The sequence below is a fragment of the Carassius gibelio genome, chromosome A10 (assembly GCF_023724105.1).
Source record: "Carassius gibelio isolate Cgi1373 ecotype wild population from Czech Republic chromosome A10, carGib1.2-hapl.c, whole genome shotgun sequence".
Classification (NCBI taxonomy): Eukaryota; Metazoa; Chordata; class Actinopteri; order Cypriniformes; family Cyprinidae; genus Carassius; species Carassius gibelio.
This window is the reverse complement of record NC_068380.1, coordinates 10,683,049-10,699,547: the sequence shown is the minus strand read 5'-3', so window position 1 is coordinate 10,699,547 and position 16,499 is coordinate 10,683,049. Positions and strand designations below refer to the sequence as shown.

The 16,499-nt window shown below is 35.7% G+C and overlaps 2 protein-coding genes across 12 annotated transcripts; both read right to left on the bottom strand.

Annotated features, from left to right (window-relative positions):
- Positions 1–366: 366 nt before the first annotated feature.
- Positions 367–2,699, bottom strand: LOC128021137 (uncharacterized). Of its 6 annotated transcripts, none has more exons than XR_008185476.1 (6): positions 2,308–2,699; positions 1,997–2,045; positions 1,404–1,748; positions 992–1,190; positions 820–909; positions 367–538 (listed from the first exon to the last, which is right to left on the bottom strand). XR_008185476.1 is itself a non-coding variant. In XM_052608124.1 (6 exons), exons 1-6 carry the CDS (start codon positions 2,308–2,310, stop codon positions 399–401), a joined length of 819 nt encoding a protein of 272 aa, XP_052464084.1. In that variant the 5' UTR covers positions 2,311–2,694; the 3' UTR covers positions 367–398. The 6 variants fall into 6 exon arrangements, 3 of the variants coding, with proteins under 3 accessions (XP_052464084.1, XP_052464083.1, XP_052464085.1); XR_008185475.1 differs by having other exon boundaries at positions 992–1,253; positions 2,308–2,698; XR_008185474.1 differs by having other exon boundaries at positions 992–1,285; positions 1,411–1,748; positions 2,308–2,693.
- Positions 2,700–5,698: 2,999 nt separating this feature from the next.
- Positions 5,699–16,070, bottom strand: LOC128021135 (uncharacterized). 6 transcript variants are annotated; one of them, XM_052608117.1, is made up of 6 exons: positions 15,674–15,810; positions 15,153–15,376; positions 8,798–8,894; positions 8,418–8,696; positions 7,830–7,910; positions 5,699–6,454 (listed from the first exon to the last, which is right to left on the bottom strand). In XM_052608117.1, exons 1-6 carry the CDS (start codon positions 15,735–15,737, stop codon positions 6,321–6,323), a joined length of 879 nt encoding a protein of 292 aa, XP_052464077.1. In that variant the 5' UTR covers positions 15,738–15,810; the 3' UTR covers positions 5,699–6,320. The 6 variants fall into 6 exon arrangements, with proteins under 6 accessions (XP_052464077.1, XP_052464074.1, XP_052464076.1 ...); XM_052608114.1 differs by lacking the exon at positions 8,798–8,894 and having other exon boundaries at positions 15,053–15,376; positions 15,674–15,901; XM_052608116.1 differs by lacking the exon at positions 15,153–15,376 and having other exon boundaries at positions 8,798–9,118; positions 15,674–15,809.
- Between the last annotated feature and the right edge of the window lie 429 nt (positions 16,071–16,499).

The following is a 16,499-nucleotide window of genomic DNA, read 5'->3' as shown; positions in this document are numbered from 1 at the left end:
GGTGGATTTTTATCATTGCAGGGTACACACATTTAAGGATGTGACGTGTGGCCAAGTATTGTTTGCCATACTTGGGGTCTGCATGTAACCCATCCAAGTACACACACAGCAGTGAGTATTAAACTAACACACACACACATGCCGTGAACACACTTGACGGACTTGAGACTCGAAACCGCGACTGTCAGATTACAAGTCTGACTGTCTATCCATTAGACCAGAACTGCCCCATGTATGTGAAACACCATGTAAAAGTAGATTTTGCATAATAGGTGCCCTTTAAGACTAGTCAGAGCAGTTTATGTAACCAGCCCCATAACAAACCACTTAAAAACCACTGTGATAACAATGAGATATGCACAAATCTAACATTGTAATATTGGCTCATTCAGTGTTTATTATGCAATTGATCGGACATCAGAAGGGCTGCAGCGGACTGGATGATGGTCACCCAGTGTCGAGTACAGTATCTCAGACTGCAGGGGATCAGGGAGGACAGGCTCAACTGTAACACTCACAGACTGCTGACATGTTCTTCCTGGAAGAAGATAAGAGCAGATTCATGCACACAATGATGAAGGTTGATCACATCAGGTTCAAGGTCATTAAGGTTTACTAGTGTGGGAGATTCAATGCGACTGCTGAGGTATGTTACTTACTGTATTTGAAATGGGATAAAATTATACATCACTTGTATATTACTCAAACAGACACTTTTAACAGTCCTGTTTTTGCAAAAAATGGATCTAAACAGTTTTGGTTTCAGAATGACATTTAAATCAGAATAAACCAACAATTATTAAAGACACTGAGACTTACTGTAATGTTTGCATATGACTAGTGCGATCAAAAAGACAGTCAGTGTCACTATCAGCATGACAAACACTACTGTCCCAATCACAGATACACCTGCAAGACAGAATAATCACAAAAGCCTCCTAAATACAGTATATAAGTCTTTGAAAAAATAAATTCTTAACTACGAACTTACCGTCACTTTCATAACAGACAGAGCTCGATACATTGGCCACGAGTGGTTTGTTTAAAGACGGGTGGTTTACCCAGCAGGAGTAGATTGTATCATTGAAAGTTTGTGGTGGCAATATAAGGTATGATTGGTGACTAAAGGATCCATTGAATGATTTGTTTGAGTATGAGCTGTTGAGGACGTCTCCATCTCTGATCCACATCTGTTCAAGAGAATCAGGGTAAAATTCCACAGAGCACAGAATCATGAAAGATCCATCAGGCCTCTTAACACAGGACAGCAACAAGACGGGACGCACTGAGAGGCAGAATTAATACACAAAACACAATACTTATCATTCAGATCTGCCCAGTTATCTCTAATCAATCCATAAACTATCATTTTGTTTCCTTTGGATTATTAAGAAATGATTTACCAATTACTTGAACTCTTTGAACTCCGAGATCCACTTCAGGTGGTTTTACAATCCTCTTCACAGAACAGGTGTATGTGCCGGTATCCTGAATTTGGAGATTTAGGAGTTCAAACGTCATGTCCTTAGTCTCTGGAATCCATGTGAATCTGACAGAATCTTTGCAATGGTGTTCTTTCCATGTATTGTGAAAAAAGTAATATGAACACAGTGTAAGATTTAATGTTTGCAGAGCTGCTGTCATACTCTCTGTGTCATTTGTTCGGCTGTAGTTGCATCTGATTTTGGCAGACTGTCCGCGATTGACACATAACGGTTTCGTGCGATTCACTGCCACATCACCAAAAGCTAAAAACACAAAGAAACGTAACAAATTGAATTTCTCGTGTAAAGCTGTGAATTGCAACATTTAGGTTCTTTTTGTAGAGGTGCTTCCGGTGTAAATTTTTTTCTGATAGATTCAACAAGTGCTTGATGTATCATTATAACATTTTTTAATGTCAGAGGAAATTTCATATCTTTATATTGTTCAAAAAGCAAAGAGTGAAGCATATTAGCATGTCAACAAAAGATAGAAGACCAAAAACCTTTATTACCAAAGACTGAAGAAAACATCATCCACCCACAAAAGATCAGAGGGAAGCACTGCCAAAAAAAAACAAAAAAAAACTTTACACATTAAACAGATTTGTCATACGAAATTTGCCATTTTAAACAAGTTCAGGGCTGCATATTTTGTATTGTTAAATTAAGAAACTTTTTATTAGTTATTTACTTTTTTTGCATACAATAGCTGCAGTTTTACTGACATAATGACAAAAGCGGAAGATTAAACGTATTTTCAACTTAGTTAATGAATTATATGTACATACATTTAAATAGTGCTCAAATATCTTCACACACTTACCATCTCTCTTTCCAGGGAAAGCACTGTGTGGCTTCTGCCTCACAATGTTTTGCTGAAGTGTCTCATGCTGTGAAACTAGGTTTTAGGCGGTGATTTCCTCTTTGAGTAAAGCCTCAGATATCATCAGTTGACGGTAACACATCATTTGAATCCCATCAGATTCCTTGTATATTTCATCACAAATTTTAAAAAGAGGAAACGACTAAAAACATTGAATGAAGGACTGATTCTGTACTAAACACAAGTTAAATGAAACAAATAAGATGAACCAAATTAAATCGTACACACAGGATTGTTTGATCCATTTTCAACCACCAAGACAGTATATGATAAGGTATGCAGTATTTTCATTTATTTATGAAAATTTTCGGCCCTACAGTTACATGTTAGCTGGGAGTTTAAGAAAAGGATGTAAAGATTTGCATCACGTCTTGATACATGTCAACCACAAACACTAGGCGGGCAGGACTGGGACATTTTGTTTCAGGCCTATGACGCATTATATGTAACTTGTGTAAACAACTAGCACATAGTCAGGACAGAAGAACGTTTACCCAGGCCTATAGATAGGGTGAGATAGTGACAGTTTGGTTTGACAGTAGAGAGTTCACCAAGTCCTATGTACACTGTTAAAAAATAAAGCCTCTCCAACTCAAAATTTTCTATTGACTGGTTAAATCATAATGTTTCAGTTGGCCTAATTTATTTTATAAAATTAAATTCACACTAATGCCACACTTTTGCCAATTGAAACATTTCGATGTGAACACTAATTCACAACAAATTCAGTTAGGCCAATTGGAGTTGGAGAGGTCTGAATTTTTTTTACAGTGTAATGTGACATTTTGGTTTGAATTTTTATTTATTCAGAAGAAAATACATACAATTCATCTGTAAATATACCATTTCAATCTTATTAGTCCAAATGCTTCTACAAAACAAAACAATACTGACGATTTGCTTTACAGTCATCACACACTGTACATGAGCAAAACCGCTAAACACACTTTTACCCTACATTATATGTTGCCTTTGTAACATCTGCAGGAACTGTCTGGAATTAAAGCAAAGGTTATGTACTTTGTTAATACTTGGTTCTTATGAACACAATCTTCTGGCTGTTCTTGAGCATTGACTTTATTACTGAACACGTTTCCTTTTCTCTTTCTGCCTGCACAATCAAACAAAACCTCTGTTTAATGTCTTATTTCAGTTGTTGAGTGGTACAGTAACTCCCACATATAGAAGGCAACTAATGGGGCTTTCACAATGGCAGTTTAGTTCAAAACCGAACACGGTTTGCAATGTGCTCAGAGCGAAACTTTTGATGAACATCCAACTAAAACATTCAGAGAAAAAAAAAAAAGGCATTTAACAAACAATGTGTAAATATCATTTAATAGCATATCATTTTTACTTTTTAAATGTCATTCTGAAAATAAAAAAAATACTTCCTTAAAGGGATAGTTCATCCAAAAATTTAAATTACCCCATTATTTACTCAACCTATATCCATCCTAAGTGGATTTGACTTTCTTGTTTCAGATTAATCCAATCAGAGTTATATAAAAAAACTATCTTTGATCTTCCAAGCTGTTTAATGGCAGTGGGTGTTACAGTGCATCAGTCTAAAAGAAGTGAAATAAAGCGCATCCATCCATAATGAAAAGTACCCCACACGGCTCCTGGGTGCTCCTGATGCATTTTTTAAAGAAAAATAAAACATAGTAATCACTTTTATCTAGCTTGCGCCAACAGTTGAACACAGAAGGAGCTCCGGGAGATTGATGTATAAGGATCTGCGTTGTCTAATCAAATGTTCTCTAAAACTAACATAATACCACCTGTCACAAACTAATATAAAAAAAATCGTGTTCAAGACTTGTAGTCAATATATATTATCATTAAGGCATTTACATTTGTACTTAAGAATGTGACAAAATTGATCTTTAGCAAATATTCACATTTATAAAGTTCCAAATGTGGGTTCAGGAGGAGCCTGATCATTCAGTCCTGTCAATCACCATTGCCAGCCTAAATAAGGTGCTCTCACTGTGCCATCCCAGCAACCATTTTTCCAGGATCCCTCCACCTCCCCATTTCCTCTATTTCTGTTATTCTCCCTCTGCATAGTAGAATTTTTATTTTATTTTTGCTTTCAAAAATGCAAAAGCGAGGGAATAATAATAATAATAATAATAAACGTTTAGCGACACAACGTATCAAGTTAAACTTTAATAAGCTTACCATTTTTTAGAACGCTGTGTCATGCACGCAGATCTATAAAAAACTTAAGCGAGACATCTAACACGTTTACATAGAACATAAATAGAAAGCAGCGTAGTGGAATGCAAAAATGCATTCTGTGTAAACGGCCCCTTGCCGAATGCCACAAAACAAAGATCAGAAAAACTTGGATTTCTCATTCAAAGTTATAAATTGCACAATTAGTTGGAAGATATTTATGTCATATTATTCATATCTTTTTTTTTTTTCTGAAAGCTGATGACATTTGATAATATCAGAATCAACTGCGGATGGCAGATCCTTTTCCAATTTAATGTCCAATCTACCAAGCGTTGTTTGGGAGGCACACTCTCTTTCAGTTTAAATCTAGATTAAAGGCCCATCTCTTTAACCTTGCATTCAAATAACATACAATAATGTTCCTATAATTCAATTAGGCTGCATTAATTAGATCATCCGGAACTGAGAACACTTCCCATAACACCCAATGTACTTGTTACATCATACGAACAATGTCATCTACACTAATATTAGTCTGTTTCATTCTTAGTCACTGTAGCCACCTAAATCTGTCCTGTTTCCAGACAAGATGGTCACTGCAATCACTTAGATCCAGTCTGTATCCAGACCAGATGGTGGATCAGCACCTAGAAACGACCTCTACAGCCCTGAATGTCAGCAAAGATCATGTCAACAACGTGTCAATGAAATGTCAATGAACCCTAGAGACAGATACCCTGCAAATGATGACCACATCAGCCATAGGTGTAAAATCATGAGAACCAGGCTAGTCTCTGTTCTGTTCCGATCTGATGTGCATTGCATAATTAAACCACACCATGCTGTTTTGTCTGACCAGATGAGAACTGGCACCCCAGCTGAGTCTGGTTTCTCCCAAGGTTTTTTTTTTCTCCATTTCTGTCACCGATGGAGTTTTGGTTCCTTGCTGCTGTTTTAATACGACATATTCATATTTATCTATAATAGTTTATAAATGTCTTCATAAAAATGAGACACTCATCTCTCTCTTAATGGAAAACATGGTGCGTTTTGCATCTCACATTGTCTCATGCTGTGATATGGGTTGAGGTGCTGATTACCTCCTTAAGTAAAGCATGAACAGTCAACAGTAACACGTAACACATCATCTGGATCCCATCTGGACCCCTTTTTATATTTATTATACATGTTACAAAGAGAAAATTAATAGAAACATTCTAACAAATGACTGACTCATACATACTGTACTTTACAAACATTGAATAAAATAAATAAGAGTACAATCTAAAATTCACACTGAGACAAATTAGAGAAGTTTAATTTCAGATCTGTCAGGCACCCTGTGCTAAAAGGACCAAAGTTTCTAAATATATAAATCTTCACTAAATAAACCATAGAAGATAACTTTGCTCAAGCTATGTGAACTAAATTATTTTTTTGCATTTTTCATTGCAACCCAAAAAAAGATTACAACAAAAAGTGCTAAGAGAGACTTTAATAATGCCTTTGCATCTGAGAAAACAGATATGTGGCCCCTGCGCATTATCATAATTTAATTGAATTAATTTAACAGACATAATAGTCCAGTGCACCTGCAGTGCTCAAACACAATGAAAAGAGTGCAGTGACCATTTGCTTCACATTCGCAGTGCACCATCAAACATCTTAGCAAAACCACTTAACACACTTTTGCCTTCATAAAAACTGGGCCGATCTGGCTTTAAAGCAAAGGTTACAGTATGTACTGTAAGCAGCAGCAGCAGGAGCTAGTTCTCATAAATACACTCTTCTGGCTGTGGTTTGTCATTGGACTGCGCGTTCTGACGGAACATGGCGAAACTGAAGTTCTCATAGACTTTATTGCTGAACACCATAGATCCATTTTCGTCTCGATTTCTGCCTACAACATTAAACATACACCATATTAGACAGATACATACAAACATACTAACACAGTGAACACAGGCCAGAAACATGTCTTTAAATAAAAGATAAAAAGTTAGGTTAATTTAACATATCGAAATAAACTGATAATTGCCTAAATTGTAAAATTATATAAAATTACCTCCTCTTTATAAAATTACCGTCTCTTTTTAAACAGTGCAACAATATATTTTTGACGATAATTTTAGTTTACTGCGGTAACTTATATTTTGGTGGAAATTTCCTGTGCTGCCTGACTAGCTTCAGCTAGCTCTGTTTTTTCTATTTTAATGTCCATGGGTTTTCCCTTCTGGTCTCCCAGCCTGACAAGCTTAAAACAGCCTGACCAGCCAAATAGGTTTAAGCCCCTCTAAAACTAGCCTGCAAACCAGCTATGTCCAGCACTGAAGACCAGCTAACACCGACCAACCAACCAACCAACCAGCTGAGGCCAGTTTCAGTTATTCGCTTGTTCGTTATTTTCTTCAGCAGGGAACTAGATGTTCGCTTTGTCGCCATCTAGTGGAGGCCTATGAAAATAGGTTTTCAATAGATATCGACTAGTGACCTCTGGAGGAGTTTATTTCAAGTTTAAAATGAGCCGCAAGGACTATTAATACATCACTAGACGAATACAACAAAATCAAGACATTCTTATTTACCTTGCCTATGTAAACGGCCACTAGATATATTGATGTAGCTATGTTTTGTTAAACTGTGGTGACTTGGTTTTAGCCACATTACCTCTGCTGAAAGACATAAAGCCAGCGAGCTTGTTGTTTTTAACTGGATAAAACTGGTCTTCCAAATGTATCAAGTTGGTTTTCACCTGTCCTGCTGGTTGGTTTTAGAGTTTTTTATTTCTTCCCCTAGATCAGACTAGATAAGACTAAGACTACATAAGACTAGATCAGCTAGCAAACCGTCCTGCCATCTTTTAGCTTTTTTAGTTTTTGGTTCACCAAATGCTATAAAAAGACATGTTAATGCACCTTTTCAGTTATTATTTTCAGATATTGTCTTGTTTGTAAGATTTTGACATCTTGGTGACAGAAAGCAGAAATAGACATTAGAGAAGGATGCTGATGTGTTGAGAGATAGAGAGAGAGAAAGAGAGAGGTTTGAACAGAGGGAGGGAAACAGTCACTATTTCCGTCAAATTCTTTTTTTTAAACGGTCAAACCCTTTCTTAACTTAGATTATTGGGAAACATATGACAGAAAAAAACAAACTAACATAACTTTATAAAAAAAAAAAAAGTTATTTTATATTATTTTCCCCCTGCAGTTTCTATAAATTTAAGTAATCTGAGTCATAATAATTGTTCAATAGTCAAATATAATCATACTCACATTTGCAAATAACAACTGTGAGGATGATGCAGAGGATGAGGCCTGCAGCAGCACTGCATGAGATGATCAGGATGAGCTGATCTGTAACGGTCACAAACGGTGTACGGTCAGATCATAAACATCAGACAGATTAATGTTTGAAAGACTGAAGGAAAGCAATCTCTCCTGATGGAAAAAAAGCAGTCTGCTAAAGACCATCACAGTGACAATCCGACTGTAATTTAGAATATTATCTCTAATTTATGTACTTGAATGTATTTGCATTGCTTTGTATTTATTTAGTTTTTGGTAATAACCAAAGATTAATTGCCGGAATTTCTTAAGGATATTATAAACATTTAGTTATTAAGTATTTGGAGGTACACTGGCAAATGCAAATATATGATCCTTCACATCACGTATGTGTTTTAGTCTGATTAAAGTCAAAGCCCGTTATTTAATCAATGATTTTCTTCAACTAGCAGTTTGGTGGCTGAAAGTAAGTAGGTTAGTGTAAATTTGCTGAATTGCCACTCATAGTGTTGCATTTAATTCATTATTATGCTCTAGATCGTCCTATAGTTAAAGTGATAGGTAGATAAAATGCACCTTTGTCAGCAGATGTCTCTGGTTTGAGTTGTATACTTGTATTGGTTTGTGTTCTTGAGTAGCTGGCGTAACAGGTGATTGTGTCTCCTTCACTCCAGTCAGGTTTACACAGACGCAGCTCGCTCTCCGTGGCATTAGATGTGAATGGATGAAGTGACCTTTGACCCCGGCTCCAGGTGAAGTTCACCTGCTTAGACTGCAGACTCTCAATAGAGCAGAGCAGATGGACACAGGTGTCATTACTGCTGTTCAGTTTCTGCAATGACAGACGTGGAACAACTGCGGCAGAGGGAGATGGAAAATGTATATTAGTGAGATCTTCGTATAATGCTCTATAACAAAAGGACAGTTCAGAAAAATAAATTATGAACAGCACTCACCTACTTGGAGTGTCATATTTGTGGAGTAATCCAATGATGGTGGTGGAATTATTCTTGTAGTTTTACAGCTGTGATAACCAGAGTCACTGGGCTGAGCCTCTTTTATTTGTACTCTTAAAGGCTCTCTGGTTAATTTAAAACGAGGATCACAGTTATTTAAGGAAGATATACTACCGTTATTAATCATCCATTCACAAGTAGTGGCACTATTTGTACTATTTTTTGTCCACACTACATTCAATTGTCCAGTGTCGTTACTGGGTAAGTGACAGAGCAGATCCACAGTTTCTCCTTTGATTACTGTGGAAACATTCTCTCCGCCTGTGAATTGAGAGACATTTCAGTGTAGCCAACAGCTAATTCAATTCAATTCAATTCAAGTTTATTTGTATAGCGCTTTTTACAATACAAATCGTTACAAAGCAACTTTACAGAAAATTACGGAAATAATGATAGCTTTAGATAAACAGTACACATATCACATCTGTTGTTACAATATATATTAATAATATTTATTTTTAAATCCATCTTTGTAATTCGTTTGTCACAACTGAGACATTAGTCTAGATGAAACTTCTTTGTTTTAAATAAAAGGGAGAGGTAAACACAATTGAAGTCTCTTACCTGTGTGTGGAAGATAAATTAAAATCAAAAATAAAAGACAGTTTGTAGTCCATTTTAAAAACATGTCGCTGCGCTCAGTGTGTGTGACACATCTGCACACGAATTATGAACTTCCTGGCCATACGCCCACCCACAATCTAGATCACAAGTCAAAAAAAAAAAAATTCTTGCTTCCGTTGGTCAAACACTTCAGAGATTCACTTTGATAAAAAATTTGTTCTTGTTTCAAATGGACATTAGCATCACCTTCATTGCTGGCCATTATTCTGAACTGACAGTTTATAGACACGATCTGTTCCTGTGAGCAGAAGATCTTTTATCTTGAATGAAATCTTCCTTACTCATTGTCTTTGTTGCTGTGTATTCAATGACATTGAGGAAATGGAAATATAGAGCGCTAAAAATGCATATCCTTTTGAAACACGGAGGTATATATGTAAACATACAGTATGTTTTCTGTTTTTCTCTTTCTTCTTTCAGAGGTTCTGCTTTCCATAAAAAACCTTCTTGAAAGAGAGACCACAGAATTTCACAATCTGCTCTGAAAGCTCAGTCTTCACAGTAACCTCCCACTGATACAGACAGAGGCGTCACGCTCTTAATGATTTGAGGGGGCACTAGGGACCATGTAGCAGTGTCATTTTAGTTTAGTATGCAAAAGGGAACCAGGGTTATAATAAGTCAAGCAGAGTAAATCATGTATTTTCATTGTATAGGGAGAAAGATTTCACAATTATATAACTTTTATAAATATAATGTGTGATAAAACATTAAGTTGTCACTGTGATAATTATCACTACACCCATAGATATAATTTTGAGAACCTAAGCTAGATCAATAAGTCACTGATGCCATACTGTCCCTGCATTCTGTGCTCCATGATTTGTGTATCTCATAAACTGATGAATGGATTTAAAACATTTGCTTTGCAGAAGCGAAAGGCTAAAATGCTCATCTTCATGTTTTGTGAATTGGTGACTGTTCTCTGTGGCCTGTGAGACACAGACGTCTGTGTTCATTCAGTTGTACTGGAGGACGGGACTGCATGGGTCAAGAAAATGATTCTGACATTTAAAGGGATGAATGATAAAAATCACATTCAATACAACTCTTATGCAGTCTTGTTCTGATAAATTAATATATTGTTTAAAATAAATGACACACCTGCAAAAACACATCTGTTCTGTAAACTGACGAATTTGTCAAAATGGCAATGAATTTGCTGCACTGAAGTATTATCTACAATAATCATAAAATGTAATTATTAGAGTAAAAATTATTTAGTTGTGTGTTTTAGCAAGCACTAAAAACCCTGGAAAACATGAAAAAAATGTCGTCATTTATTTATCCTTATGTCATTCTAAATCTTTATGTAGTTCTTTTTTCTTTTCTGTGGAACATGAAAGAAAATACATTTTGAAGGTCTGTTTTGGTGATCATTGACTTTTATTATATGGATAATAATTCAAATTTCTCAAAACATTCTCTTTAATGTTCTACAAAATAAATTCTTAGTTTTGCAACATGGTGAGGAAATGATGACAGAATTTTCGTTTTGGGGAAATAAATGACGCAGGACAGCATATTTAGAGTCACATGACACCTTCAGCTTTTATATTATATTAAAAAGGATGGTTTAATGCAGTCACTGGACAAGAAAATGTTTTGTATATTAGAAATGTATTTAAAAGTAATACTGAGTACATAGAACAGAAATATTTAGATTTGAACAACAATCAAGGAAAATGAGTTCACATTCAATTTCTAGGAAACAAAAAGCAATAAAAAACTATCATTAAAAAATACATATATTATAGTAACTCAGTTAACATTCATGGATGCTCTTATTGTTCAGTGTGCCTCTTCTCTTCTGATGCTCTTATGTTGATGGTTCACAGCAGCAGGTTTATAATTATCAAACTATTTGAATTAAATTCCTTAAAGGTCATTGAACAGCTTTGCTGAACTAGTAGACTGTACTCTTGTTTGTCCAGGTAGTTAAAATGACCCACCTGTGTCACAAGCATATATTGAGGTGAGTTGTGTACTTCTTTGGGTTTGTGTGTGTGTTTGAGTAGTTGGTGTAACAGATGATTGTGTCTCCTTTACTCCAGTCTTACACAGATTTACACAGATGCAGCTCATAGACAGATTATTTGACTATCAAAATATGTTTCTTTAGTGATGCTAATTACACACGCTACGGAGAAGTAGGCCTATATGTGCTGTTTATGATACACCATACCACATACAAGTTACATATTCAACATATGCATTAAAGCACATAGTGAAAAATCTAAAACTGAAGACAACACTTTTAAAAAGATTACGGTAAGAAAGACTTGGCTTCTTCTGATCATGTTCATGTGGATTCATGTTGATAGTTTATGGCAGCAGGTCTCACACTTATCTGCAGGATGAGACATGAGAGTTTTTGCAAACATTAGTTCAAAGCTAAAGGAATCTGTAATGTTTTGTGTAATATTTCACCAATCAAGATACATTTCTCATCCATAGGTTCAATACAACAGATTTGTCAGCTTTGTCTTGTGCGTTTAATAACTTTCAGATCAAATTAACACTATTACACTATACAATATAACACAAATACACACTAGAAACTGCTCACTATTTTATCGAATGGAAATAAATGTGTAGGTCTTATTTTTGAACTGTCAAAATCATGTATATGTATATCATAGTTTGTCTTACATTTGAATATGATGAACAACATCCAGATGAACACGATGCTGATGATGAAGATGCTGAAAAGGACCACATCTACCAGAAGATGGATCTCAGTTTGGCCTGATGGATTGGTTGATATGTATATATATATATATATATATATATATATATATATATATATATATATATATATATATTAGGGGTGTAACGATACGCGTATTCGTATTGAACCGTTCGGTACGAGGCTTTCGGTTCGGTACGCGGTACGCATTATGTACCGAACGGTTCGTTGGACTAATTAATTAAATTTGGAAAATAAAAAAGGTGTGTGAAATATAATGTTATGCGTTCAACAAGGTAGCCCAATAACCCAAACGACGTAACAGGCAATGCCCCTGACACCCCCGAAGAAAAAAAAACACCAACTTATATGTTTATGTTAGGCTACTCAGTCAGGCGCTCGCTCACTCAGTACGCGCTGAAGGCTCGGTACGGAGCCCCGCACGTCACCTGTAGGAGAGAAAAAACATCAATCCGTGGCGACGGTTTTGCAATCCGTCCCCTCAGTTTATAAACCGTGCTCATGAATTAATAAACTGTTCACTCGGTTTAACAAATCGTACCCAGGATTAACAAACCGTGCCCACGAATTCCCAGTCCGTGCGTTTAGATTGTGTAAACCGTACCCTCGGTTTTTGAATCCGTACCCACGAATTCATAATCCGTGCGCACGCTTTCGCAATCCGTTCCCTCGGATTTGAAAACTGACACGCATTTTACACTTAACAGTGAAACATGCATCTAACTCCGGCAGGTGGGGTGAGGTGGGTGGAGCTTAGTATAATAAAATCACAAAAATAAGTCTTCATGTTAAGAAAGAATTGTACACAAGCATTTCCAAAACTGTCCAAAGGTTATTTAAAAATAAAGCAATTCACAAATTATTTTATGACACATATTTTTACTGTCTTGTACTCATTTATTTAGCCTACAAATTAAAATTATAAAAAATAACTTTATTTTTATTTGTATCATTATTATATATTATTAAACAGGTTATGCATAAGAATCTTTTATCCAAAATAACTTACAAAAGAGGAAAAAATTACTCCAGAGTCAGTCACAATGCCAGGTTTATTGCACAATAATAATCAAGTGCTATTATAGATTATCAGCAATTGAACAAGATTTTAATGCGCATCTTTCTTATTAAATCTTTGTATTCCACCTCGTACTACACTTGATAGAGAATCACTTAAGACACTTTGCTGTAAACCTATTCCACATAATAATATTCAATAAAACTGTATGTTAACACGTAGGAGTTTGCTGCATGAATCCGTGAGTACGGTTTACAAATCCGAGGGAACGGATTGCGAAAGCGTGCGCACGGATTATGAATTCGTGAGTACGGATTCAAAAACCGAGGGTACGGTTTACAAAATCTAAGTGCACGGATTGGAAATTCGTGGGCACGGTTTGTTAATCCGTGGGCACGATTTGTTAAATCGAGTGAACAGTTTATGAATTCGTGAGTACGGTTTATAAACTGAGGGGACGGATTGCAAAACCGTCGCCACGGATTGCTTTTTTTTCTCCTACAGGTGACGTCCCGGGCTCCGTATACGGACATCACCGCAGCGAATGGTGCATTTACGTTATAGCCGCGGATATGAGACCTTACTCTGTAGTGGAAAACGCAGGTTTTAAGAACATGCTTAATGTAATTGAGCCCCATTACAATATTCCTTCACGAGCCCATTTCAGACAGACCGTAATTCCTGCTTTGTTCCAAAAAACATAAGCCCAAATAGAGAACCAATTGAGTAAAAACACACTAAATATAAAGAGTTATAGAGTTCCATATAAAAAGAGTTACATCTTTGTATTTGTTCATAACCACTACAACAATATTACATTTAATTTTTTAAAAAAATTTTATAAGGAGCTATTTTTGTTTTATACAGTATGCTGCTAAGAAAACACCATAGAAGATGGGTAAAGAATAGCTCCATCATTGTTCAATGTAAAAAAAACACATACTTTGTTAGTTTTAATAAATAAAACATTTTTTAAAAAATCAAGGAAATTTATCTGCCAATTTTTTTCTTTTTGCTGTATCTAAAACGTACCGAACCGTACCGAACCGAACCGTGACATCAGTGTATTGAACCGAACCGAACCGTGAATTTTGTGAACCGTTACACCCCTAATATATATATATATATATATATATATATATATATATATATATATATATATATATATATATATATATATATATATATATATATATTTAAATTTTTATGGTTTGTTTTTACATAATAAAATGCTTTAATACATAATTTAATAACGCTCAATCATTTAAAGTCCAATGAAAATTAGACACACCAAGAATCATTCTACACTGGCCTTCGTGCTTTATCAAGTTTGGAATGTAGTGAGTTCTGATTAGTGCTGATCTTCTTTCTTATTTTAAAATCATTCCCCCTCAAAACTGAAGTCCAGTGTCATGTTCCTGCTGTACAGTGTTTGTGTACTCATAGTGTTGCATTATAAATATAAAATGACCCACCATTCTCTGGTTTGAGTTGTATACTTGTATTGGTTTGTGTTCTTGAGTAGCTGGCGTAACAGGTGATTATGTCTCCTTCACTCCAGTCAGGTTTACACAGACGCAGCTCGCTCTCCGTGGCATTAGATGTGAATGGATGAAGTGACCTTTGACCCCGGCTCCAGGTGAAGTTCACCTGCTTAGACTGCAGACTCTCAATAGAGCAGAGCAGATGGACACAGGTGTCATTACTGCTGTTCAGTTTCTGCAATGACAGACGTGGAACAACTACGGCAGAGGGAGATGGAAAATGTATATTAGTGAGATCTTCGTATAATGGTCTACAACAAAAGGACAGTTAAAAAAAATAAATTATTAACAGCACTCACCTACTTGGAGTGACGTATTTGTGAAGTAATCCAATGATGATGGTGGTGGAATTATTCTTGTAGTTTTACAGCTGTGATAACCAGAGTCACTGGGCTGAACGTCTTTTATTTGTACTCTTAAAGGCTCTCTGGTTAATGTAAAACGAGGATCACATTTATTTAAGGAAGATATATTAACGCCATTAACCATCCATTCACAAGTAGTGGCACTATTCGTACTATTTTTTGTCCACACTACATTCAATTGTTCACTGTCGTTACTGGGTAAGTGACAGAGCAGATCCACAGTTTCTCCTTTGATTACTGTGGAAACATTCTCTCCGCCTGTGAATTGAGAGACATTTCAGTGTGGCCAACAGCTAATTCAATTCAATTCAAGTTTATTTGTATAGCGCTTTTTACAATACAAATCGTTACAAAGCAACTTTACAGAAAATTACGTAAATAATGATAGCTTTAGATAAACAGTACACATATCACATCTGTTGTGACATATATATGAATAATATTCATTTTTAAATCCATCATTGTAATTCGTTTGTCACAACTGAGACATTAGTCTAGATGAAACTTCTTTGTTTTAAATAAAAGGGAGAGGTAAACAGAATTGAAGTCTCTTACCTGTGTGTGGAAGATAAATTAAAATCAAAAATAAAAGACAGTTTGTAGTCCATTTTAAAAACATGTTGCTGCGCTCAGTGTGTTTGACACATCTGCACACGAATTATGAACTTCCTGGCCATACGCCCACCCACAACCTTTTTAAAATCTTTCTTCCATTGGTCAAACACTTCAGAGATTCACTTTGATAAGAATTGGTCTCGTTTCAAATGGACATTAGCATCACCTTCATTGCTGCCCATTATTCTGAAATGGCAGTCTATAGACAACTGTTCCTGTGAGCAGAAGATCTTTTATCTTGAATGAAATCTTCCTTACTCATTGTCTTTGTTGTTGTGTATTCAATGATATTGAGGAAATGGAAATATAGAGCGCTAAAAATGCATATCCTTTTGAAACACGGAGGTATACAGTATTGTTCAAAATAATAGCAGTACAATGTGACTAACCAGAATAATCAAGGTTTTTCGTATATTTTTTTATTGCTACGTGGCAAACAAGTTACCAGTAGGTTCAGTAGATTCTCAGAAAACAAACAAGACCCAGCATTCATGATATGCACGCTCTTAAGGCTGTGCAATTGGGCAATTAGTTGAATTAGTTGAAAGGGGTGTGTTCAAAAAAATAGCAGTGTGGCATTCAATCACTGAGGTCATCAATTTTGTGAAGAAACAGGTGTGAATCAGGTGGCCCCTATTTAAGGATGAAGCCAACACTTGTTGAACATGCATTTGAAAGCTGAGGAAAATGGGTCGTTCAAGACATTGTTCAGAAGAACAGCGTACTTTGATTAAAAAGTTGATTAGAGAGGGGAAAACCTATAAAG

What these genes read in the sequence shown, in the direction of transcription:
- LOC128021137 (XM_052608123.1), bottom strand. An exon ending in GATGTTTTCTTCAGTCTTTG is followed by an intron (nt 1,749 to 1,996) that starts GTAATAAAGGTT and finishes TTGTGTTTTTAG; the next exon opens with CTTTTGGTGATGTGGCAGTG. An exon ending in TGTCTGTTATGAAAGTGACG is followed by an intron (nt 910 to 991) that starts GTAAGTTCGTAG and finishes TCTGTCTTGCAG; the next exon opens with GTGTATCTGTGATTGGGACA.
- LOC128021135 (XM_052608114.1), bottom strand. Translation starts at nt 15,737, where the DNA reads ATGTTTTTAAAATGGACTACAAACTGTCTTTTATTTTTGATTTTAATT. An exon ending in AAATACGTCACTCCAAGTAG is followed by an intron (nt 8,697 to 15,052) that starts GTGAGTGCTGTT and finishes CCTCTGCCGCAG; the next exon opens with TTGTTCCACGTCTGTCATTG. An exon ending in AGAGACATCTGCTGACAAAG is followed by an intron (nt 7,911 to 8,417) that starts GTGCATTTTATC and finishes TGACCGTTACAG; the next exon opens with ATCAGCTCATCCTGATCATC.